At 51.9% G+C, this 22,410-nt stretch overlaps 7 protein-coding genes across 7 annotated transcripts; 3 read left to right on the top strand and 4 right to left on the bottom strand.

Annotated features, from left to right (window-relative positions):
• Positions 1-1,563: 1,563 nt before the first annotated feature.
• Positions 1,564-2,768, bottom strand: T310_7768 (uncharacterized protein; the record flags this gene model as incomplete). Its single annotated transcript, XM_013469450.1, has 2 exons — positions 1,564-2,662; positions 2,716-2,768. The coding sequence occupies 2 exons, from the start codon at positions 2,766-2,768 to the stop codon at positions 1,564-1,566; spliced, it is 1,152 nt and encodes a 383-aa protein (XP_013324904.1).
• A 3,488-nt stretch (positions 2,769-6,256) lies between these two features.
• Positions 6,257-7,590, bottom strand: T310_7767 (GPI-anchored cell wall organization protein; the record flags this gene model as incomplete). The annotated part of the gene is made up of 3 exons (XM_013469449.1): positions 6,257-6,548; positions 6,616-7,462; positions 7,527-7,590. 3 exons carry the CDS (start codon positions 7,588-7,590, stop codon positions 6,257-6,259), a joined length of 1,203 nt encoding a protein of 400 aa, XP_013324903.1.
• Positions 7,591-11,632: 4,042 nt separating this feature from the next.
• On the top strand, positions 11,633-13,253 carry T310_7766 (DNA-3-methyladenine glycosylase; the record flags this gene model as incomplete). The annotated part of the gene is made up of 4 exons (XM_013469448.1): positions 11,633-12,582; positions 12,663-12,788; positions 13,089-13,119; positions 13,179-13,253. 4 exons carry the CDS (start codon positions 11,633-11,635, stop codon positions 13,251-13,253), a joined length of 1,182 nt encoding a protein of 393 aa, XP_013324902.1.
• Positions 13,254-13,511: 258 nt separating this feature from the next.
• On the bottom strand, positions 13,512-14,393 carry T310_7765 (Ubiquinol--cytochrome-c reductase; the record flags this gene model as incomplete). Its single annotated transcript, XM_013469447.1, has 4 exons — positions 13,512-13,604; positions 13,816-13,869; positions 13,956-14,064; positions 14,278-14,393. The coding sequence occupies 4 exons, from the start codon at positions 14,391-14,393 to the stop codon at positions 13,512-13,514; spliced, it is 372 nt and encodes a 123-aa protein (XP_013324901.1).
• Positions 14,394-14,942: 549 nt separating this feature from the next.
• T310_7764 (uncharacterized protein) lies at positions 14,943-16,803 on the bottom strand (the record flags this gene model as incomplete). The annotated part of the gene is made up of 9 exons (XM_013469446.1): positions 14,943-14,985; positions 15,220-15,386; positions 15,456-15,711; positions 15,784-15,921; positions 15,982-16,019; positions 16,086-16,108; positions 16,466-16,551; positions 16,606-16,646; positions 16,717-16,803. The coding sequence occupies 9 exons, from the start codon at positions 16,801-16,803 to the stop codon at positions 14,943-14,945; spliced, it is 879 nt and encodes a 292-aa protein (XP_013324900.1).
• Positions 16,804-17,836: 1,033 nt separating this feature from the next.
• T310_7763 (Cytochrome P450) lies at positions 17,837-19,504 on the top strand (the record flags this gene model as incomplete). Its single annotated transcript, XM_013469445.1, has 4 exons — positions 17,837-18,044; positions 18,095-18,980; positions 19,030-19,114; positions 19,172-19,504. The coding sequence occupies 4 exons, from the start codon at positions 17,837-17,839 to the stop codon at positions 19,502-19,504; spliced, it is 1,512 nt and encodes a 503-aa protein (XP_013324899.1).
• Positions 19,505-20,503: 999 nt separating this feature from the next.
• Positions 20,504-21,811, top strand: T310_7762 (Mitochondrial carrier protein; the record flags this gene model as incomplete). Its single annotated transcript, XM_013469444.1, has 2 exons — positions 20,504-20,945; positions 21,012-21,811. The coding sequence occupies 2 exons, from the start codon at positions 20,504-20,506 to the stop codon at positions 21,809-21,811; spliced, it is 1,242 nt and encodes a 413-aa protein (XP_013324898.1).
• Between the last annotated feature and the right edge of the window lie 599 nt (positions 21,812-22,410).

Below are 22,410 nucleotides of genomic sequence, written 5' to 3'. Positions count from 1 at the left end.
GCAGCGATTGGCTGGCTCCGCCTGCGCGCAAGAGTCTGCAGAACGCACAACGGGACGCAGAACGAGCGACTGGAGGTAGGTGCCGTGCAGAGACGATGGGCAGGAGAGGCAAACACGCAGGGATTCCTCTGGGGTGACGGTGATTCTGGCAAGGTTTGAGGAAGTCCTGGGGTGGCGGATGGGTCGTGGAGACGGGACGGCAGGAAAGGAAAAACGATGTTTCGCAGGGTCTAGACGCCAGACACGATCAACGATCTGCAATCACACCAGTCTCCATCCTGCTAATTGCAATTCTACGACAGTCTGTCCGCAGACCACAGCGATCATCCATATTATCCATCGCAGCACCATCACAGAGGGTACCATGACTCGACAGGTTGCAATCGACGTTGTAGTGTGACCAGCAAATCAACGCCCCGGACTGAATCTGTTTCCGTTTATAGCACAGCCGTTGTCCGGTTCGCCTTTTGTTTGCCGTCCAGGCGTACCTAGTCCAGCAACAACAACAATATAGCACTGACGAATCAATACAGTATATCAACAAACACAGATGATTATTAATGCTCTCCAGCGCATTTCTGCGGGGACTGCGGCTCACCAGCTCGTTTCCTGCAAGCGCCAAATAGTGCCTGTCTGTCTCAGATAATAGCTTCAATGGTTCCTGCATCTCTGAAGCAAGGGACGGCCTCGACCAGAACGAGCGCCTTGCACGAGTCTATTACGCATTGAGTTGGGGACTTAAATGCAGGGGGAAGAGGATTCCGTCTCAGAGAGTTCTTGTCCTGGCAGATGTGGAGTACAGTTCCACCCTCGTTCATACGTATCAGACCCGATCAATAGTATAGCTTACTATAGCTGCAGTGCAGATAGGAAATAGCCAATTGCCAAGGAACAACGCTCTATTCATTAGATTACACTGCAAGCAACAATCGAAACGCGCAATCAAGGGGTTGTCTCCTCCAACCTTCCCTTCACCTCCTTCCTCCCATTGCTCCGGACCCGAAGAGGTCGGGAAATCGTGTCGTGGTAGCAACAGTCATCATCATAGGCCCGTGTCTGAGAACATACGTGATGGAGCAAACAAAAAGAAAAAGGGAGAGAAGGAGAAAAATCATCTGCCATGGGAAATATGGACAAGAAAAATGACAAAAACCGAAATGAGAAACAAAATCATAGACGTACAAAATTGCATAGACAAAAGACGTGCAAGAATAACCTTGCTTTTCGAGACACACCCAACTGGAACAGGCGCAACAGTGGACACATAGCGAGCATCATGACAAAGTCACAGAAAAAGGCGAAGAAAAAAAAACCATAATGATACACGGCAGGTCACACAGAGGTAACCGCCTGCGAGACTTGAGCCCAACCGTCTTCAGCGTGATGAAATCATATGTATAAGTAAACGTCTCCTGAAAAAAAAAGATAAGCCCAATATGTCTCCCTTCCAATAGCTGTATCAGCGACACCTGCCTCCGTCCTCCCATAGCATCATAACCTCATCAATGTTGTGTCATGTCATTTCCATCAAACGCGCTCCGTCCCTGAATCATAACTAGGCGTTCATGGTATGGCGCCAAGAGACTCTCGCCGCGAGGGCAAGCAGATTGGTGATGGTGGGTTGGTGTTCGGCGGCGTGCTGCGGAGGAACCGGTTGGCGAAGCTCTGGGACGTGCCGGTCGACACGGATTCAGAGTCAGGCCCGATGGCGGCGACCTCATCGCAGAACACCCGTAGGCCCGGGAGCACTTTCTTCTCAGTGGTTTCCGGGATGCTCGCCAGCAGGGGAGTGCTGACGACTTCACTCTTGGGGGAGCGGAACATCTGGTCGTAGGACTTGAGTTGAAACTCGAGCGCCCGGTTGCGCTCGGCCAGTGCTTCGTTCTCTTGCTTGAGCGTTCGCACTTGCTGCTGGGCCGTCTGGTTCTGCTGCTGTAAGCTATTCACCTGCTGTTGCAACTGTATACACCGAAGGTATGACTGCAAGTTTTCAGACAGTTGCGGCGACACCTGTTTCTCCTGTCGCAGCAGATGTGTGATGACGACCAGCATGAAGTCGATGAGAAAGATGGCCCCCTGCACGATGTGCTCTTTCGACTGGGGCAGGCTCTTTGCAGGATTCCAGCCAGCGCGTTCCAGGAAAAAGTCATGGATACGGCTATCCAGTTCTCGGTGAAGTTGGCTGAGGTTCTTGCGTCGGTTTCCCTCGGCGATGCGGTGCTTCTCTCGTTGGTCATCGACATCACCGGTGACCTCGCTGTTTTTGCGCTTGCGTCCACACAATTGCTGCAGCGGGGGTTTGCGGTTGATGTTCCGGGGCGCAACCAGATTCATGATTTCCGCGTAGGAGAGATCGTTGGGCCACCCAAAGGCTTTTTGGGTCGAGAAGCTCTTCTTCAGAGAACACTCGACCGAACTAGCGGGAGATGGAGGCGACACCGGATGGTCGCTACCAGGCCACGATGACTTGACGGAGAACGAGTCCTGCGAGCTTGGAGGGCTCGGCATAAAGGCACTTGAACTGAATGGATTGAATGGGCCAGGAGGCAAAGGCTCCACGCGAGGCAACGGCGGAAGGCGGCGAGATGACTGGTCGTTATTTCTCTCCCCATCGTTGGTGCAAAATGAGCTCAATGCACTAAGTCCCGACGCGATGTTAGACCTATTCTCACAGGCCTTTTCCAATGTTGACATAGAGAACACAAAGCCACTTACGGTAATGAACAACGCCGAGGCACAGCATCGGCGGCATGGGTATCTTCAACCATGGTGAAAAGAATGAGTGATTGACTCGGTTGTCACAACAAGTCCTTTTCAAGTATGTCCAAGAACGGGATCCCAGAGATAAAAGTATGGGATCAATAATATAAAGACAAGTCGTCCAGTATATACGTATATAGACAAGTCACCACGAAGCACGGGAGAGAATGACCCAAGCAGACGAACCCGAGCGAACGTGGCCACGAGAACGAGAGGGAGAACGAGAAGGTCGACCATGCATGCAGTTATATATCCCTTTAAAAGCATCCGGTCAGGGACCTTCCCCTCGCAATGGCTTCCGACGCAGGCAAAGCTGGCGACGTGCTCTCCGGTTGAGTATCTGCACGGGCAGCAGGATGCATCACCTGTTGGATCTGCAAGACGCTCAACAAGGAAAGGCACGACAAAATAGTTGATGTGAGGTACAGCTGGATTCTGCATCCAGTTTACCATCCCGCACTCCACGGCGGACGGGGAATCGAGACTCTGTCCCGCAAAGTTCGACCAGGCTCACTATCTCACAGGCTCCCAGTCTCTCTGATTCTCTGTCACAAAACACACAGAAAAGATAATAGCAGATCCACGAATTGGATCTCTGCTAGCTCGATCTAGTGAATAAACAAATGGTCCACTGCGCGAGCTGATTCGTAACCGGTGGTGCGGGTTCCGATTCAGATTTATCATTTCTCCTTGCATCAATAGTTTCCGGAACCAATTGAAGACCGGGAAGAAAATAGTAATGCCTACAATACGCACCACTTGTGCAAGCCATCGCGACCCAAGGATCTCGATGCCAAGCAGCTGCGGGACCATTGAGAGCCAAGGCAATGGTGACGCTCAAACGCGCCTGTGGTGAAAGGTCCCGGCGTCCCTTGACACAGCCATGTCTCCGCAAGTCTCAAAAGTTACCCCTCAGTCGAGACGAGGCCATGAAGGAAGCTATGGCCCAAGCGCGAGTGAAGATCAGCAGAAGACTAGACAGATAGAATCATCATCTGATAGGAGAAGAGAGCCACGGGAGAAAGGAAAAGGTCCCCACTGCCCAGTTAGGTGAAGAATAGCGAGGCCTGTTCAGGATGTGGCGACTTTAAGCGCCGTATCTATAGACCCCAAAAAAGGAAGTTCTCGTCTCTCCTCGCGGCTGAGCAGAGGCTGTGATGCCCTGGGTGGTTGCAGTCACAGCCACAGCCGGGCATCCCCAACAGGAGCTCCGAAACAGAGACCATTTTCTCACTTGCACGGTCCAACGTCCTTTTTTTTTCTTTTTTCAAACGTTTCAAACGAGAAACGAGACCGTTTCCTTTCGGACACAGGGGTGGATCGCAGAAACCACCCACAAATGGTAAGACTAAAAAAGGTGTGTTAGAATTTCGTTTCGTTAGTTGGCCTGCGAGGGGCATCGGAGAATACATCTCAAATCAAACGGTGCAGGGTCGTATGTAAGGCACATGGAGCGCGCGCGTAGACCCCACGACAACAGTAAACGCTCAACCCTTAGCCACCAACAGGCGGGCAGCCGGATCCAAGCACCGGGAACTAGAAGACGCGGCGTAAGTATAATCGACAGGATCCAAAAACTAGACATGATCGGATGAACCAACTATGTTCCGCATCGCAGGGACCTGGCCTATCGTGGACCCTGGCGGGGGAGGGGTGCAGGAACCGATTCCCTGGGAACGTCCAGCGCGCAGGGTTAGCCAGTGGTTCAGATCGACGGGGAATTTTTGTGGCTCAAAGCTTACCATTACGACGCTGGGGTGGGCCAAAACTATCGTTGTCGGATTCAGAGCTGTCATATTTTGTGCCTCCGATCTGGATTGTTGTATGCCACATCCGGCAACGCCCGAGCACATGCCCTAAAGGCCAAGCCCCAAGCCCCACGTTCCCTTGCCAGCCCGCCGCAGGGGCAAGCAGAGAAGAAGACGTATCTCGTATCGATTGATCTTGTCTTTGTGGCTCTCAGTGGCCCAGCTGGATGGATCGCCAGGCCGGCGTCGCTTCCCCTCGCCGGTCACCATTTGAGTTGCATGAAGCTGTCTCGCACGCCGCGATGACAATAACAGCATTAAATTTAAAATGTCCGACCTGCACCATCCACCAAGCGCACGATCGAGCCCCAGATAGTGCTGGCGGATGAGACGAGCCGGCCGCAAGCCTAAATTGTTCCGGTCCTATCGTCTGAGCATCCTCATCCTGCCTCCGAAGCTCGAACGGTTTATGCCAGCTGTCGGCACGGTCTAAACAGTAGTAAGGTGCCATTCGATTCGTAGTGATCCCTCACACAGGCTCTCAACAAAGGCCCGTTGGTTCCTTGAAACCATGCCTAAGCTGCAGGACATCGACTAGCTGATACACTGTGCTGTGGGAAGCAGAATCACACTAAACACCCCGTCGCTCTTACGAACGATTGGGGAGCTCGTGCTGCTTATGAAGTGAGCCGCCGTCCCAGGCAAGCAAGACAGGCGGACAAGGGCGCGAGCACCCCATCCAGGGACGCCGGGAAGGAGGAGCATCCCCTCGTTGTCCCTGGACTCGTACGCCTCTGTAGGGATTGTAGGACCGCGACGGCTCCCAATGCGAGATCTGGACATGCAAGGCTGATCGCAGGGATTGCCAGCCGTTAGTTGTAACATCGAGGGCGAGGCGGGGAAGGTGGAAGGGGTCGCCGAATCCCTGCGACGCGGTCCTCTGCAGGCCAGCGGAGACTTCTGCACGGCGGGTGGCTTGGGCGGCCGTGGAAGTGGCAGACTTGACAGGTCGCTCGAGTGGACAAGAATGACAAATTGTCTACAGCACGTCCATACCCTCTGCGGCATAGTCCCGAACACAATGGAGAAGACAAGTATATCGTCCTAGTTACGATCACCTTGGCCAGTTGACTAGTAGGCGCCTCCATGTGTGGGAACCGCTGAATGCGGCAGCAAGCTACGAAGGATGACAAAAACTCCAGACGCTCAAGTAGACAAAGATCCATCCCGGAGGTTCGCGCGATTGAGACGACACATCTTTCGCGCAAGCTAAGGTGCGAGGAACAAACTCAACTTAATTGCGAATAAAGGGCTAAGATACAGGTCAACTCAAAGGAACGTCTATGAAGGTCGAGAGCAATCGGCAATGCTACACCCTAGGAGCCGCGGCATCAGACCTGCTTCCAGCACCCCTCGTCGATTCCATCGCACGTGCCAAAAAAGACTGAGTACCGGTAATCCCCCTTTCCAGCTCCTGACCGGGTGACCAGAAGCTTCCAGCGACGCTCGCGTCCATACATGTCTGTGTGTGCGTGCAAACAACAAATGGATTACTTCAGAACGCAGCTATCACGTGGAAGGAAGCCGGAATGGACGGTGCTCAAAGGTTCGATTATTATCATCAAAACGGCCGCGAATAAGGAAAAATGTCCCGATATTAGAAAAAAGCAGTTGCCTATTACGAGCCTTTACAAGACCTCAAAAAGAAAAAAAAACAAAATCACGAGCAGCAAAGTCATTGACACCCTTTACATCAGGAGCTGCAGCAAGCCACAGACGATGGCAGTCAGACCCATAGCAGGTGCCTTGCCCATGTTGGACACGGCAGCACCGCTGGAGGTCGAGCTGGAAGCAGAGCCGCTGGAGCTGCTGGAGCCAGAGCCGTTCATCGTGGTCGGCTTAGCGACGTGCGCATCGCAGTGGTAAACTCCCTGGATGACGTGGTCGGAGTGGAGCTTCTCGAAGGGCGAGCAGTCCAGAGTACCCGTGGTCTGAAGGTTGAAGCCACCCTTGACTTGCTCGAGGGCAGGAAGAGAAACACTGCAGAACCCGTCAGCTCCCCGATGCTCATTCCACTGGCAAACCTACGGTGACAGATAACACTTACTTCTCGAAGCTACCGCTGAAGTCAAGAGCACCGACAATGGTCTTGAGCTCGGGGACAGTCAGGCTGGTCAGATCCTTGTTGGAGGACATCTGGAAACCACCGTTGACGGTCGTGAGCTTCGGCAGAGAGACGTTGGACAGCTTCTCGTTGTTGTCGAAGACCAGGTCACCAGTCTTGGTCAGGTTAGGAGCAGCAAAGTCGGAGAAGCTGTTGCCAAAGAGACCGAGCTGACCGGTAAGGTTCTGGAGCGAGGGCACAGAGACGCTGCTCGTGTTGCGGAAGGTGATGTTGACAGCCGAAACCAGGTTGGGGAAGCTGACATCCAGCTTGTTGGAGTTGGCAGCGAAGTTCAGGAGACCGGTGCAGTTCTTGATGTTGTTGACGTTGACCTCGCTCAGGGCAGTGTTGGCAGTCAAGTCAAAGTCACCGACGGTGTCGAGCTCAATTCCCTTCAGCGACGTCAAGCCGGTGTTGGTGATGGAAACACTGCCCGCCTTGGTAACACCCTTGGCGAAGGACAGAGCCTGCAAGTTGGGCAGGGCGGCCCAGTCGATCTGGCCAACCTCAGTGAGCTCGTCGAAGTTGAGGGTGGTGAGAAGGATGATTCCGTTCAGCTTGAAGGTCTTGCCAATGCTCGCGAGCTGAGGAGCGGCAAGCGAGGAGATGTTGGCAGCTCCATCAGCGGTCAGACTGCCAGTGATCTGCTGGATTCCGTTCAAGGTGATAGAGCCCGAGGTGTTCTTGTCGATCTCGATGTCACCCTGAATGGTCTCGCAGTTGCTGAGGGCGTCAGCATCGCCCTGGTTCTGGATGGTGATCGGTTTGGACGATCCGTCACAGTTGTCGGCTGGCAGACCAGTCAGCATCGCAGTGTAGAGATGGGAGTCCAGTTCGGATTCTTGTCTACTCACAGTTGGCGGCGAAAGCCAGGCTCGATGCCAACAAGGCAGGAACAATATACTTCATAATGGCCATTTTGACAGTTGGATGGCTGTAGTATCTGTAAGGCAGATTAAAAGAGCAGTCAGCCACTTGTCAAATACCACGTATGTAGACTGCCACGAGAAAGGCGATGGCCATTTTTCCCCGTTTAAAACAGGCCATTTCCACCATGACACTTCGTCGCGAAACCACCAACGCTGCGATCCAATGCCAATCCCTAGAGACGTCGCCCCTAGGCACGGGTAAAAAGGGAGACACAGGCACGACTTACTAAAAGGGTGTATTACAAGATAAATAACTGACGGATGCTGATGAGCAATGGATGAAATTCAGCAGTCCAAGCCGAGATCGAGCGACGAAGGGAAGTGTTTCAGAACACGCTTGCGCGGATGCGAGGGTGGTCAGTTGGACGCGAGTGAATAAAAACAAAAAGGAGATGAACGAGTGAAGAGAAGGGAGCAAAAGCTTCAACGAGGGAGAAGCTGCGGCTGGCTATCCCTGAAACGAAGGGGGGAGTCACCGATTGGGCAAGCACGATCTCTCGAGAAGACGTCTGAGTTTGGGAAGAGAAGAGAAAGGAGAGGATGGAAGGAGCGAAGGAGGTCGGTCTTTCAGGTTTCAGGGAATGAGGGAGCGGCAAAAAGGAGAGGGTGCCAGAGATGCCTGGGAGACTGGCCCACCGACCCCGAGCTGGCACAGGGCCAGTGAGCGTCTCGGCCAGGCATTCCTGCCGGCGGGACGGGGACATGGCTGTTTGCTGCTAGCCCGCCAGACTGCAACACTGGCCGCTCTGGTTGGCCTGCTGCGCCCCATGCTGCCGCCGGCCAGCCATTCATGCCACAGACCCAAGACACTAAGGTCCCCCCGCCGATGGGCCTACAATATAACGACGAGGATAGCTGGCTGCGCTGCTGCTTCAGGAGTCTCTTGCTAAGTTGCTCCCTCTTGCTGGATGCAGGGGCTGTGTTGATTGATGTTGCCATTTTCTCTTGGCCCGACGGTCGATAAGGACAAGCCCCCGTCGATTATTAACCAGCCAACCCCTGGTACGGGCGACGATCACGCCCCCAAGCCTTCACCAGGAATCAGGTACCTGGCTGGATCCACAGCTCGCACCCGTCCTGCACAAAATAATCAACGGGCATGATCAATATACGATCAATCAATCAATATAATTCATTCCAGTCTTTAATTCTGGAGACTGGATTGGGATAACGCAATATTCTTCCACGCTTACTAATTAAATTTATGAGGGCAGTAGCACTGCTTGGCAAAATCGTATCCAAGCTCAATAATTAACGAAGAGGTGCGGCCCCATCTAGCTCGAAAAGAAATTGCGATCAGAACGTGGTGATCAAGTGCGCAAGGCCTTATTGCGTCATGTGAAACCGGACAGCATAACTAGCATAAAATCTTTCCATGCAGATGGGATCGTGATTGCTGGGAATTGAGATCTAGGCTGAAGCCCAGCTTTCCAGAAGTTCCTCGCTTGTGGGTTACAGGTCGCTGCGTACCGAGTAGATACGCAAGCGATCACCAAGGTGAGAAATTATTGTTGCTTGGTGGCAAGTGGGGTGATACAATTAATTCATCGCCCCCGCGATGATCCCATACACCCACGTTACTGTTAGTTAGATTCGACGTTTGCAACATCACGAGACGACCATTAGGACTACTGATGCCAGGATAGATCTTGACCGTGCGGGCTGCTGCGATTCCTTTCTAGTCAGTCACTGACTCGGTGGATGAGTGCGCACAAGACGGGTGTCCGTAGATCGTGGATCACTAGAATCTTCGGTGCGCGCTCCGATCGGAACTTCCCACACGTGCCGTACTCCATACAGAGTACTCGCCAACCATTCGCTACGGCAGAGTCTTGGGATATTAGCTGTCGAATAATGCTCTGGTAATAACCGTGGAAGAAAGAAAGAGGAAGAAGAAAAGAAAAAAAACTCCACTACTCTCGCGTTCCCTGTTTCTTCATTCGAGGTCGAAACATGATTGGTCCAGGAGTGTCTACAAAAGATCGCTAATCAGGACTATTACGCGTTCTGGAAACGTCATACGGCACGCCTTTACTCCGTTACTCCGTAATAATCGTATAGACCTACAGAGTAATCGCTATGCACTCGTTCAGATTGATAAGACTCCAGACATTTAAAATTCTGCTGATTGAATTCGTGGCAACTCAGAGGGGATAAATGGTGACTGTGACAACTGACAGGCACAACGTCAGGCACAAGTCGTCTATTTCAGAATACGTCGAAGAGAGCCAAGTGGCGCAAGTAAAAATAGTAGAGAATGCCACGTCTCGCTATCAATAAGCCCGTTGCCAGGATTGTTGCACGTTTGTCCCAGATGCCACGCAGCCAGACAATGCATGGCATTGCATGCTAGCTGCAACTAGCCAATCCTAGCTTCAAACAGGACTGAAGAATAACATCTGTTCGGAGGCAATAATAATGCACACCGCTCACCCCTGATTTTGTCGAGTTCCATACGGAGTACCTCTGTACAGGTTATAGTCTCAGTAGTACAATGTACGCCAAGCATCTCGACTTCCATCGGCCGGTAGCAGACAGGCCGATTATTTCTGGATCTGTGTCCCAAGAACCGTGGGATATCGCCAGCAACAAAGAATTATGCTGCACCGCCTCAAACGGTGTCTCGGACAAGAAAAGAACACTTCCAGACGCTCTTTCCAATAGGGTGCAGGCGTGGGCTAGAACGACTTCTGCGGGGACGGCAAGCACCACCCGTCAGTCTAGGCCTCGTGGCCCACCAGGCCACCACCGACACATGTCCCCTGTGCTGACTGCAGATTAGTCTGTATTCCATCACTGTTCACTTTCCAATCATCCAATCGTTAGCTCACCATTTGCCACTGTCTACGTACTCCTCGGGTAAAGTGCCGAATAATACGCCTCACTACTGGGTGATTGAACCAATAGAGGACTGGTGATCAGAATGGCCGACAAAAAGACTGGTGGTGCTGCCAAGGACTCTCAAAGGTTCTGTATACTTTCTCTTCAGTTCGCTGCACTCCTTGACCTGTCCATACTATCCAATATTATCGCTGTAGATAGATTTCTCTCAATTGGCGTTGGACCAGAAGGACCCTAACTTAGTAGATATGCAGCTCCGCGAACACTGCCAGCGCCACGAAGCCCAAAAGCAAATACCAGTTCATCAAAGAGAACTGGGGCAACCGCCCGAATTTCCAGTTCTCATACGGTCTGAAGACGACACCCGAAGACATCGAGGAAGGAAATCTGATTCTGGAGGCACTGATGGAGGCCGAACGCCGGGAGATGGAGGGCCGTTGAAGGAACACGTCTCGAAGACTCGACAGATCGTATTTCGCAACGAATCAGTGTGCAATCTGGTTTTTCAGCTCGGTGATCACGAGCTAGTAGTGGCAAAGATCCAGAATTTACGCTGATGGGAGAAATCGTCGAACCGTGGTATGCCATCTATTTGATTTTATATTTTTGTGCCGGAACTGGTCAATCATGGTGCTGATGGTGGGTTGACATTCGAGAATAGTCGCTACACGCTCTAGAAAATATTGAATTAGTTTGTATGACTACGTTATCAGAAATGGAGAGCCCTAGAGTTGTAGGAATATAACCCATACTGTCTACAATCTAGAAATTTTGGAGAATGTGCTGCATCCAATTACAGCCATGCTAATCACGGGACCGCGCGCCATCCCCGCGTTCCACCTGCCAAGCTGACCACGCTTGTCGAACTCATTGCATTGCTCTGAATTGTTGCATCAAACCTCTATTCTGGGGAGCAGGGCCATTCGACCCAATTATTCTGTCAATTGAATCTGCGTCATGGTGTCTTTACGACATCGACACCGAAATTGTGGACCTTGTCAAGCTCCCCCTCCAACAACCAATTATTAATCAGCGGTTATCCTGCTATGCGCGGGATATAATTTTCAGCAGACTCATCTCGCACACGACAAGGAGTATACAGAATTCTGGCTCTACAGCGTCTTTTAATCACTGCCGGGAGTATCCGACGCACAGGCGTTGGACCCGGATTATCTCCTGTTATCATCGCAATGGCTCTGAGGCGTTCTGCTCGAATCAGTGCCGCCGCTGACCGGCAGGCAGCCGATACGCAAGTCACGACTACGGTCAGGGAAACGAAGACTAAGACCGAGAGAAATGGAGCTAGGAAGAAGCGGAAGACGTCCGCAGAGGATTCTACAGGCACAACACCGGCCGAAGCCGCAATTGACGTCTCTGAACCCCCGACCAAGCTGAATCGCAAGCGAACGGGCCAGACGGACGATGGGCCGTTCTCGAACGGTACGACGAGAGTCACACCGCCTCCTCTTGACCGTCCCGTCGAGCCTCACAGGACGAATGCCATCCTTGTGACACCACGGGGAAGCTCCGTGGTTGCCTATCCGCCTGGAGCGGAAAGCGTGTCGCCGAGCAAGACGGGGCTTCCGCAACCCGTCGCGACAACGGGCACGCTCCTCGAAAAGGCGGTTGCCCATCTGATCGCAGCCGATCCGCGCCTCAAGCCCCTCATCGACAAACACCCCTGCCCGCTGTTCTCGCCGGAAAGTCTGGCAGAGCCGATTGACCCGTTTCAGAGCCTGGCCAGCACTATCATCGGGCAGCAGGTATCGGGCGCGGCGGCCAAGTCGATCAAGAACAAATTCATTGCACTTTTCAACAGCAACAGCGCTGACGGGCCGGACGAGACGCCGACGTTTCGGACGGCGAAGCGCTTTCCGACACCCGCGGAGGTCGCCCAATGCGACATCGCGACGCTGCGGACAGCAGGCCTTTCCCAGCGGAAGGCGGAATACATCCAGGGGCTGGCGGAGAAGTTCGTCAGCGGGGAGCTGAGCACGGAGATGCTGCTGAAGGCGAGCGACGAGGAGATTTTGGAGAAGCTCACCGCGGTGCGGGGGCTGGGCAAGTGGTCCGTCGAGATGTTTGCCTGCTTCGCGTTGAAGCGGACGGATGTGTTCTCGACGGGGGATCTGGGTGTGCAGTGAGTGATGCCATCACCAACTATCACCGTCTCTCTAAGAGGGGAAGTTCATTGGTTAATATTTCTTTATATATCAACAGGAGAGGCTGCGCAGCCTTCGTCGGCCGAGACGTGAACAAGCTCAAGGCCAAAAAGGGGGGTGGAAAGTTCAAATACATGCCCGAGAAAGAGATGCTAGAGCTGGCCGAGAAGTTTCGACCATACAGGTATGATGATGTCCAGAGAAATCCTAATCTTTGTAAACCATGCTATACTAATACTTTGGTCCGTCTCTAGAAGTCTCTTCATGTGGTACATGTGGCGAGTCGAAGATGTCGATGTCGCGGTTATGAATAATTAATTAATGCCCCTGATCGATATAATATGGCGATGTCTCGTCATCAATCGCACCAGATATGCGACGACGAAAGAAGATGTTCCACCAGTCAGTCAGCAGGGAGAAATCCCCGAAAGACCGATTTATTGCTGGATATATATATATATACAGTTATTATATTACATACCAGGGTATATACGATAAATGGAGCTGCATGTACTGTATGTACAGTACATGTATACATAGACCTACCTGTCTAGTGCCTACTTATTATAACTAGACTATGACTAGGATAGACAACGGACGCAAAAGCCGGACGGATGTAGAACAAAAGAAATGCTTTCTTGACAGATAGATAGATAGATAGATAGATAGATAGATAGGTCGATTGATTTGTACAGTACGAGTACAGGAAGTTTCCAATCCTGGCGACAGCCACAGCCACAGCTAACACTGCCAGTCTGCCAGCTGTGCTTTTTGCTTTATGTTCTCGCAGTCCCCTCACCACCGTCTTCTCAACAATAATAAATAAATGAGATTGATTGACAAGTTTTATCTATAATTCTTTGGGGCGTTCAGTCTTTCTTTCTAGAAAGGTTGTTGGCATCATCATCTATTTCCGCTTCACGACGAGGTTGTCCAGGTCCTGGCGTTCCTTGATCTCCTTCTCGATTTCGCGGATGATCGGGCTCAGGTACTCCTTGTCCTGCGGGACAGTTATATGTCAGTGATATAGACGTCACGTCATGTCACTCGTTGACCATTTGCTTGTAGCGAGACGTGTGCGTGTGTTGTGTTGTGTTATGGTTGTCCTGTCCTGTCATGTGGACAGACCATGACGGTTTTTGAAATCCACGCGATGGGATTGGACGAGGTGCGGTAGGCAGTGGGTTTGCTGATAGCTGATCGAAACTCACCTCCTCAGGCTTCGTCTGCTCCTCCGGGGGAAGGAGAGTGTGCGACAGAGAGCACTAAAGCAGAGGAAGAAAAAGAAAAATGACGTTAGCTTCGCTGTACGATGCATGCAGCTTCTCAAGGTCAGATAAAGCAAACGTACCTGGAATGCCCGACGCAGACGAAAGACGCGGTCGTAGGCTTCCTTGGGAGGAAGACGCTTGATGGCCTTCTGGACGACGTCGTTTTCCTCGGGGATCAGGTCATCGGCCCTGGGATGCGGTCAGATCTCTAGGTATATAGGTGGAAGTCGCGGAGTTGGTTGGCCTGCGAGATCGAGCGACGGGCGACGAGAAACGACAGCAGAAATGGCGGGTCATCAAGTCCTCAATCGAAACCGCCTCTCTTTTTTCCGTCGCATCCATCCCGTCGCAGCACAATTCGATTGTCAATTGGTATGGAGGCAGACAAGACGAAGAACGTACTTCAAACCCAGTCTTCTGTAACCAGCAGCGTTGGTGTACCACTCGGCGATGGGCATCAGCCAGCGGTGCAGCCACGGCCGCTTGACGACGTAATTGGCGAAGGAAGGAGCAGACATGGTGAATCGTCTCGATCAGGAGAGGGGAGTTGAGAGGCCAATTGAGAGCCGAACGTTGGAGGGATGAGGTTGCAGAGAGCAAGCAGCGCGACGAGAAGGCCAAGCTTGAGAGATTCATTCCCGTTGAGCCGGAACGGGACGGCGACGGCGCTAGAAAACGAAACCATCGGATAGCCTGAGGTGGAATGGTGCCTGAGGCAGAAAGTTCGGTTGATTATGTAAGCGAGAACCTACAACTGAACTTTAGGACTATTTAAGCGCTGTTTTTCCCATTTGCGGTCATGTCTATAATATAATGTCTTGTCTTGTTCTTTCCCGCTACAGTAGTACATAATGCGTCTCTGATAAGTCATTACTATTATTTTTTTTCCCTGTTTAGCGTAAAGGGAACTCCCCACGCATATTCAATCTATGTAGATGGAAAAAAAAACCGATAAGGACCTTAGAGAACTATGCTTTCGGGATTTGTCAGTGAACGTCGCTGTTCGCCATGTAAACATCATCCATTATCAGTTGAGGTATCATTCGTATTGTCTGTCCATTTTTAAATCACATGCCAGTTAGATAGAAATGATGGAAAGAATGCATTAAACTATAGATATCGTCAAAAAATGAATTTTGATATGGGGCAGCATTTTGGATGTGTTTCGAATGAATCCACATTTCGTGCATGGATGAATGATATGTACGCCCAAAAATTTGTCCAAAGGTTTTCGTTCGAACAAGTTACTCCTTGTCGAACGGTTTCTGTGCGTACACCACATGGCTTTAATCGCCTGTGTCAGTCACCAGTGTCAAGATCGAGATCAGACAGAAAATGACTTACAAATTGTGTTGCGCGCGGAGTCTGGGATTGTTGAGGTCCTTTCTCACGTCGATGAGAAAGACCTGCACCTCCTCCGGCTTCCAACCCCGGACGTTCGTGAAAACGCGCAGGGAGATTCCTTCCAGACCGTCGAGGAATTGGTGGTAGTCGAGAGCTCCTATTTCTTTCTGCAAGCAGATGGTCAGTCAGCAGACTTGTCAAAGTCAATGCTATCATATCAGTGTCCGCGTGCTTACCATCTTTTTGTCCTTGGGCCACACCCCTACTGGGAGCGGTAGCACTTGGTGGTGGACATTGATGAAACCCGCCTCCTTTACCCACCCCTCCAACTTGGGGCCAGGCTCCGGTTCCATCCCAAGAGTCTTCAGGCCTTCAATGACCTCGGTCGTCCACTGGTCCAATGGACAGCCAGGTTTGAACTCTCCACCACTGGTGGTGTAGAATCGCATGTTGAAATCTTGGAATTCCACCCAACCTCCCGGTTTGGTGAATCTAGACGTGAAGCACCGATTAGTAATGGCCAGACACGCAAACTAACAGTCTGGAGGGTTTATTTTTTCTTACTTGAACGCCTGGCGCATCAGCTTCGGCCAGTCTTTGATGGAGCCGGCAAGATAGCGAGCATGAATAAAGTCAAATTTCGACGAGTACACCCACTCATTCTCTATATCGTCCACTTCGAACCGTACGTTGGGTGGTACCCTGTGCAGGACGAATCAATAAACCGTCAATTAAACCCTGCAGCTTAAGATAGGGTCCTACAATGTTGGCTGTATTGGACTTATGTCATTGCCCAAGACCTTTCATTGACGAGGTCTGGTTAGCCCAGACTTAAGAACGGCTCCCCATGTCGAGAGATTTCTCACCTCTGCGGAAGGATACTTGTCACCTGTAACAATCAGTCAACAACACCGTACATCTACATTAAAATAGAGGGGATCTGGATGAATACCCATGTCGATGGCCCAAATCCCTGTTCCGGTCCCCAAGTCCAGAATGCGTTGGGGATTGGACCCAATCGGCGCGAGGTGAAGTTCCCCGCCGCAACGCATCGTTAGGATATGGTGAAAGAGATCAAGGCGGTCATTTTCGATCTGGATGGACAAGCAGGCAGTTACTTAACTGCCCGAGAAGAAATCATGCATGGACAAGGGTGCGAACATCGTCATTGGGAAGGAAATAGGCTAACAACACAAATGGTCAGTATGACAAAGAGAACTTCATTTTGCAGCGATGACTGGCTCACATTTATCCGTAGGAGCATGGTAACGGCGACCGTTTTCATATCTATAATTAGTGATGCTCGATTTGAGGCTCGTGGTGTAGCTCTCACTGCCAGGCCGGTTAGATCGATCCATTCATTACAGACCACTCAAGGGACCTTACTTTTCTTCACCATAGGCAGAATCGGACACATCGTCGCTTATCTGGTGACAAGAGTCATCATCACAGTCCCGAAACGCGAAACGACTCCCACAAACGCCAGTGCAGATGTACCTCTGCCGCCTCTATATAATGATGGCCCTCAATCGGAAATTGAGGATTTGTAGGATCGGTCGTTTCTGGACCAGGGGGTGTGGCCATGATGGCGATTTCGTGCTCTTGACTGATCGTAGCAACAATAGAGATCTTGTCAAGTTGACCACGAAGGCAGCGAGTCTGGGACCGGGGTCGAAATATTTGCCCTGTCCGCACTGTCGAGGCTGACTGTGTTTGGGCCTCAGCGGACAGGCTCGGCCGCTCGGGCAGAGTCCGCGGCTTAGCATCGGCGTCCGATTGGTGCGGGAGAGGATGACAGGTATTTTGTGGGGAACTAGCACGTGTCCTTGGCCCAATCAATCTGCACCTAACTGCACGAAACACCTATTCGCCCTTGGCCACCACGTTGCAGAATCCCAGCTGGAGGGGTCCTTAATGAGACTGCCAGCCTTGTTAGGGACACGCATCTAGATTCTTTTGGGTAAGCACGATATTTTCACCAAAATTGCAGAGTACTTGCAGATTGTCATTATTGAAACCCATACAGACATGTCAATAAACCTAATTTCGATATGCTTTTGTTTGGCCAATTGAGCCAAGGGCATAATAAAGCCAAGTCGCTGTCTGAACCTCCGACAATCGGCCCCTAAACTTACCTTGGTGGCCCTTCCAAGACCATTGACTTAGGTGGGAAATCTACGTAACCTTAATAACCCCCCTCCACAAGCTCTTTACCTTATCGCTCTCAAACTTACTGCTGGTTTAACACTATCTATTTCTTCTTCTTGACCAGCATTGATACCTTCTCATATCTTGATTTTTATTATTTTTAAGTAAAAAAAAAAGTGTGGTCAGATGTACGAGTCGTTTTGGTGGAAAACGATTTTGTAGTTGTGTCCCTAACGATGCTGGCTGTGTCCTTAACAATCCAGATGCATTTCTACAGACTAAATCGGATTCCTCAAAAACGGGACCAAGCACCAGTGCGCTGGATTCCAGCAAGCGCTGCATGGACGTCAGTGCGCAGTCCCTGAGCGGTGACTCGTGACAGTCGCGGCCGGGGATTACTTTTTCTCCCGCCCGTCCCCGAGATTATGATACATCATCTCATTCCTGATCGTTGTTGGCTTGTTTCAGGATGACGGATTACTGGGTTGCTGGTGTGGTCGCTCTGGCCGTGTGGCTAGTGACCCTTGCCATCTATCGTCTCTACCTCCACCCTCTGGCCCGGGCTGGTTTCCCCGGGCCCAAGCTGGCGGCACTGACGACATGGTACGAGGCCTACTATGATATCGTCCACAAGGGCCAATACATTTTCCAAATTGAGCACATGCATAAGAAATATGGTAAGCCATGCAACGCAACTTGATAGCACTCGATTGTTGACTCTTCCCAGGACCAATTGTGCGGATTGGTCCCAATGAGCTGCACATCCTCGACCATGAGTACTACGACAAGCTGTACAATATGTCCAATCGCCTTGACAAGAGCCCGTATTTCTACAGCATGCTGGGCAATCCAATGGCATTATTTGGGACAATTCCCGCCGACTTGCACCGGATCCGCCGCGGCGCTCTGAACCCGTTCTTTTCGCATCAGGCCGTCTCCAAGTTTTCTCCTCACATGCAGTCGATTGTCGACCGTTTCATTGCCCGCATGGAAACTTGTGCGGAGCGCGATGAGCCCGTTCCTTTGTTCTACGCCTATCGGTGCTTGACGGTCGACATCATCACAGAATATGTGTTCGCACACCAGTTCAACCTGCTCGACCGTGCCGATTGGGGAAGAAACTTCTACTCCGCCTGGCGCAGTCTGTGGGAACTGTCCCCAACCATTCGGCAATTCCCATTCCTCATGAACGCCTTCATGGCGATGCCGAGATGGCTCACAGCGTTGACGAATCCAAAGGCCCTGGAAGTGGTGGACATGTTTGCCGACGTGGATCGGCAGACAAAGCTCCTGTTAGAGTCTAACCCGGAGGAGATCAAAGCCAAGCCGCATCCAACCGTGATGTGGGAGTTGTCAAAGAGCGATGCGCTGCCACCAAGCGAGAAGACGTTCGAGAGACTTGCCGTTGAGGCCAATGGACTGCTCGCGGCGGGTTTCGAGACTACTGGGGGTGTTCTCACGTACATGACCTATTTAGTCCTTGCTCATCCAGAAGCTCATCGCAAGTTGGTGGCGGAGCTGGAAAGCGCAATTCCGGACCCGAACAAGATTCCAAGCTCTCAGGAACTGGAGAAGCTTCCCTATCTCCGTGGTGTTGTAAAAGAAGCGCTTCGGTAGGATCTCTAGTCCGCACACTCACACAGCGATACTGATTCTCTGTAGTCTGGCTGTAGGAGCATGGTCTCGGCTTCCCCGTGTTAACCGTACTGAGGACATGCGGTATAAGGATTGGGTAATTCCTGCTGGGGTAAGTCTTCTTCGTATTGCTCTTGCACAGTCCAGTCAGTTTGTAACCTTTCCACAGACGGCAGTGGGCATGTCTGCCCTTTTTATCGCGAAGAACCCGCTTATATTCCACGACCCAGACGCCTTTATTCCCGAGCGATGGATCGACTCCGCCGCAAAAGAAGAGCATCTGGAGCGCTATCTCCTTGCGTTTGGCAAGGGCACCCGCTCGTGCGTGGGCATCAACCTGGCCTACGCAGAACTCTACATCATCCTCGCCACGGTGTTCCGGCGGTTCCCCGGCCTGGAATTGTATAACACGACGGAGAGGGATGTCGAGCATGTGCACGATTATTTCGCCGGCATGACGCGGAGGGATACGGAAGGCCTGCAGGTCAAGATCCGGAAGTAGGCGGTTGCGTTGGAATTTTGAACCTAGCCATTTTGGTAATGTGTCAATCCAGCAACGAGTATATAACGAGTGCACATACTGCAAAGAACCACGTACATAATTCCTCTGCAAGGACCGTGCAGTCAAGAGGGGTAACAATCCCCGTGGCATCCCACGTGACCGTCGGTGTGCGGAAAGCATTTTCTAAAACAGTAAAACAGTAGAACGTGCTAGCCATTGGACGATAACGTCAGACGCCGCCAAAATCGTGTCCTCGTCATTTTCAGACGCATATTCTCGTGTCGTATTGCCTATAATACTCTGTTCTGGCCGGAATCTGGCCGATCGACTCTCACGGCGATCCTGACCGAACGCCTGGGGCCGCGCCGAGGATTTCCGTCCTGCAGGGCTCTCCGACTTCTCTCCTCATCGTCAGTCACTCCTCTCCTCACTCCTCACTCCTCACTCCTCACCGGCCGGACTCTCGGCCTCTCCGCTCGCACACTCGTCTGACTGCATGTCCCCTGCAGATTGGAGTTAATTTAGGTTGGTTAGCAGCCCTCGTTGATCCCATCTTCCCCATCCCACACGAAACCCTCCCCTCTTGTCTTCCTCTTCTTACTCTTCCCATCTGGTCTGCGATCCATCGTTCTTTTCTTTTTGTCCGGATTGGGTATGCGGCTAGTCAGGCGTTGACCACTGTGTGCTCCAGCAGGGGAGCTGTTCGAGAGACCCCGCACGGGATCGAATTCAAATTCAAATTCACCGTGATTTATTCGAATTGGCAAACCGCAACGCAATTCGAGAACACCCCACCGGAAGACTCGAACCACACAATAGAATCTCCTCCAATCCTCCACCGACCGGAAGGGATTCTACAAAAGTTCCGACGAGAGAGAGAGAGAGGTGGCGCCGGTCCTGGGTTCCGGGTTCGAGCTCCCGCTATGCTCGCATCCGTGAACCGTCGGTGACCTAGACGCACAGAGAGCCTGCCTGAGCGCTGTGTCCGGCAAAGTGACAATGTCGTCGGAGCGGAACAGCGCGTCTGTGCCGGTCGCCAGCTCCGAACAGCAGCATGTCTCGGTACACCATGCTTCCGCTTCTCCCGTGCAGCGCTTGATCCGTCGCCTGGAAATCTACTCGACCCAGATTCCGGACTACTATGTGACGCCCTTTTGCGGCGCCAGCGCCGGCGTGGCGTCGGGCATCGTGACATGTCCGCTCGATGTGATCAAAACGAAGCTACAGGCGCAGGGGGGCTTTATGCGGAGGCGCGGTCCGCTGGCGGAGTCGTCGAGGTTATACCGGGGCATGATTGGGACGGGAAAGATGATCTGGCGCGAGGAAGGCATTCGAGGCTTGTACCAGGGGCTGGGGCCGATGCTGCTCGGTTACCTGCCGACGTGGGCCGTGTACCTGACGGTATATGACAGGTCGAGGGTCTTTTTCGAAAGAACAACAGGTTCGTCAGCACACACACACTCTCTCTCGCTTTTTCTTTTGAGTAGGGCCATGCTAACTAGTTCAGAAAATTGGTGGCTCGCGCGAATGTATGCGTCGGTTACAGCCGGAGCATGTTCGACGGTGGTGACGAATCCGATATGGGTGATCAAAACGAGACTGATGTCTCAGCGAGTGAGATTCAACAGTGACGGATATGGGGTTCCGTGGCACTATCGGAATTCATGGGATGCGGCTCGCAAGATGTACATGACAGAGGGGATCCGGGCGTTCTACTCTGGGCTGACGCCCGCTCTCCTGGGGCTGACGCATGTGGCCATCCAATTCCCACTGTATGAGTACTTTAAGATGGCATTCACGGGCTATGGCATTGGCGAGCATCCCGAGGAGGGCAGCTCGCATTGGGTCGGCATTTCACTGGCGACCTTCCTGAGCAAGGTGTGCGCCAGCACCGCGACGTATCCGCACGAGGTGCTCCGGACGCGGTTGCAGACCCAACAGCGATATCCGCCGGCGACGTCACCGGAGGAGATTACATTCCGGGGCGGCATAGACCGGCCGGGCGACCACGGACGGCCGCCGGGGGCGGCGTCATCGGATGGGATGCCCAACCGGCCTCGGTATACGGGCGTTATCCGCACCTGTCAGACGATCCTGCGTGAGGAGGGGTGGCAGGCATTCTATTCGGGGATCGGGACGAACCTCATCCGGGCGGTACCAGCGGCGATGACGACGATGCTCACGTACGAGTACCTGCGGAAGCTGATTACGCATTTACAGCACGAGGGCGAGCGGTACCTGGGCGAGCTACAGCTGGAGAGGAAGGAGAGCGATATCCTTGTGATGGCCGATCCGGAGGAGCGGTAGTCCTCAATCCCTCCTCGACATACATACATACATACGTACGTACGTACTGTACGTACATTATTCACGCCTAGACCAGAATCTAGATCCTGTCTGTCTGCTTCTGTCTTCAATTCTTGTCTTTATAGATTTTTCGTTTATTATATTAGCTTAGCCTACTCTATTTATCTATCCATTTATTCTATTTTATTATACTCCACTTCCTAACATAAGCACGGACGTTTTCCTTTTTTTTTCCTACTAAGAAAAGACCTACGAAGGGGATAGGTAGGTAGGGCGGGTAGGTGGGGTGTCTCGATTCGATTCGACTCGATGATTGCGATCGCGATGCGATGCGTGCATGCGATGCGATGAGATGAGGTTTAGAAGCGGTGTTTTCTCTCTCTCTGTTTGCTTTGTCTAGTTTACTGCTACTGCTGCTGTGTGTACTTTACAGTACATAATACATAGATCTATATACTCACAGGCATCTCCACCTATCTGTCTAAACTAGGTAACTCAGCAACTAGGTCAACTCCCACATGCCAGAAAGAAAAAAAAAGAAGAAAAACGAAAAAAAAAGAAAAAGAAAAAGAAAAGACCTACTTCTTATTCTATCTCCA

This window comes from Rasamsonia emersonii (genome assembly GCF_000968595.1).
Source record: "Rasamsonia emersonii CBS 393.64 chromosome Unknown ctg1118621760585, whole genome shotgun sequence".
In the NCBI taxonomy this organism is placed as follows: domain Eukaryota; kingdom Fungi; phylum Ascomycota; class Eurotiomycetes; order Eurotiales; family Trichocomaceae; genus Rasamsonia; species Rasamsonia emersonii.
This window is presented reverse-complemented; position numbering and strand designations above follow the sequence as displayed.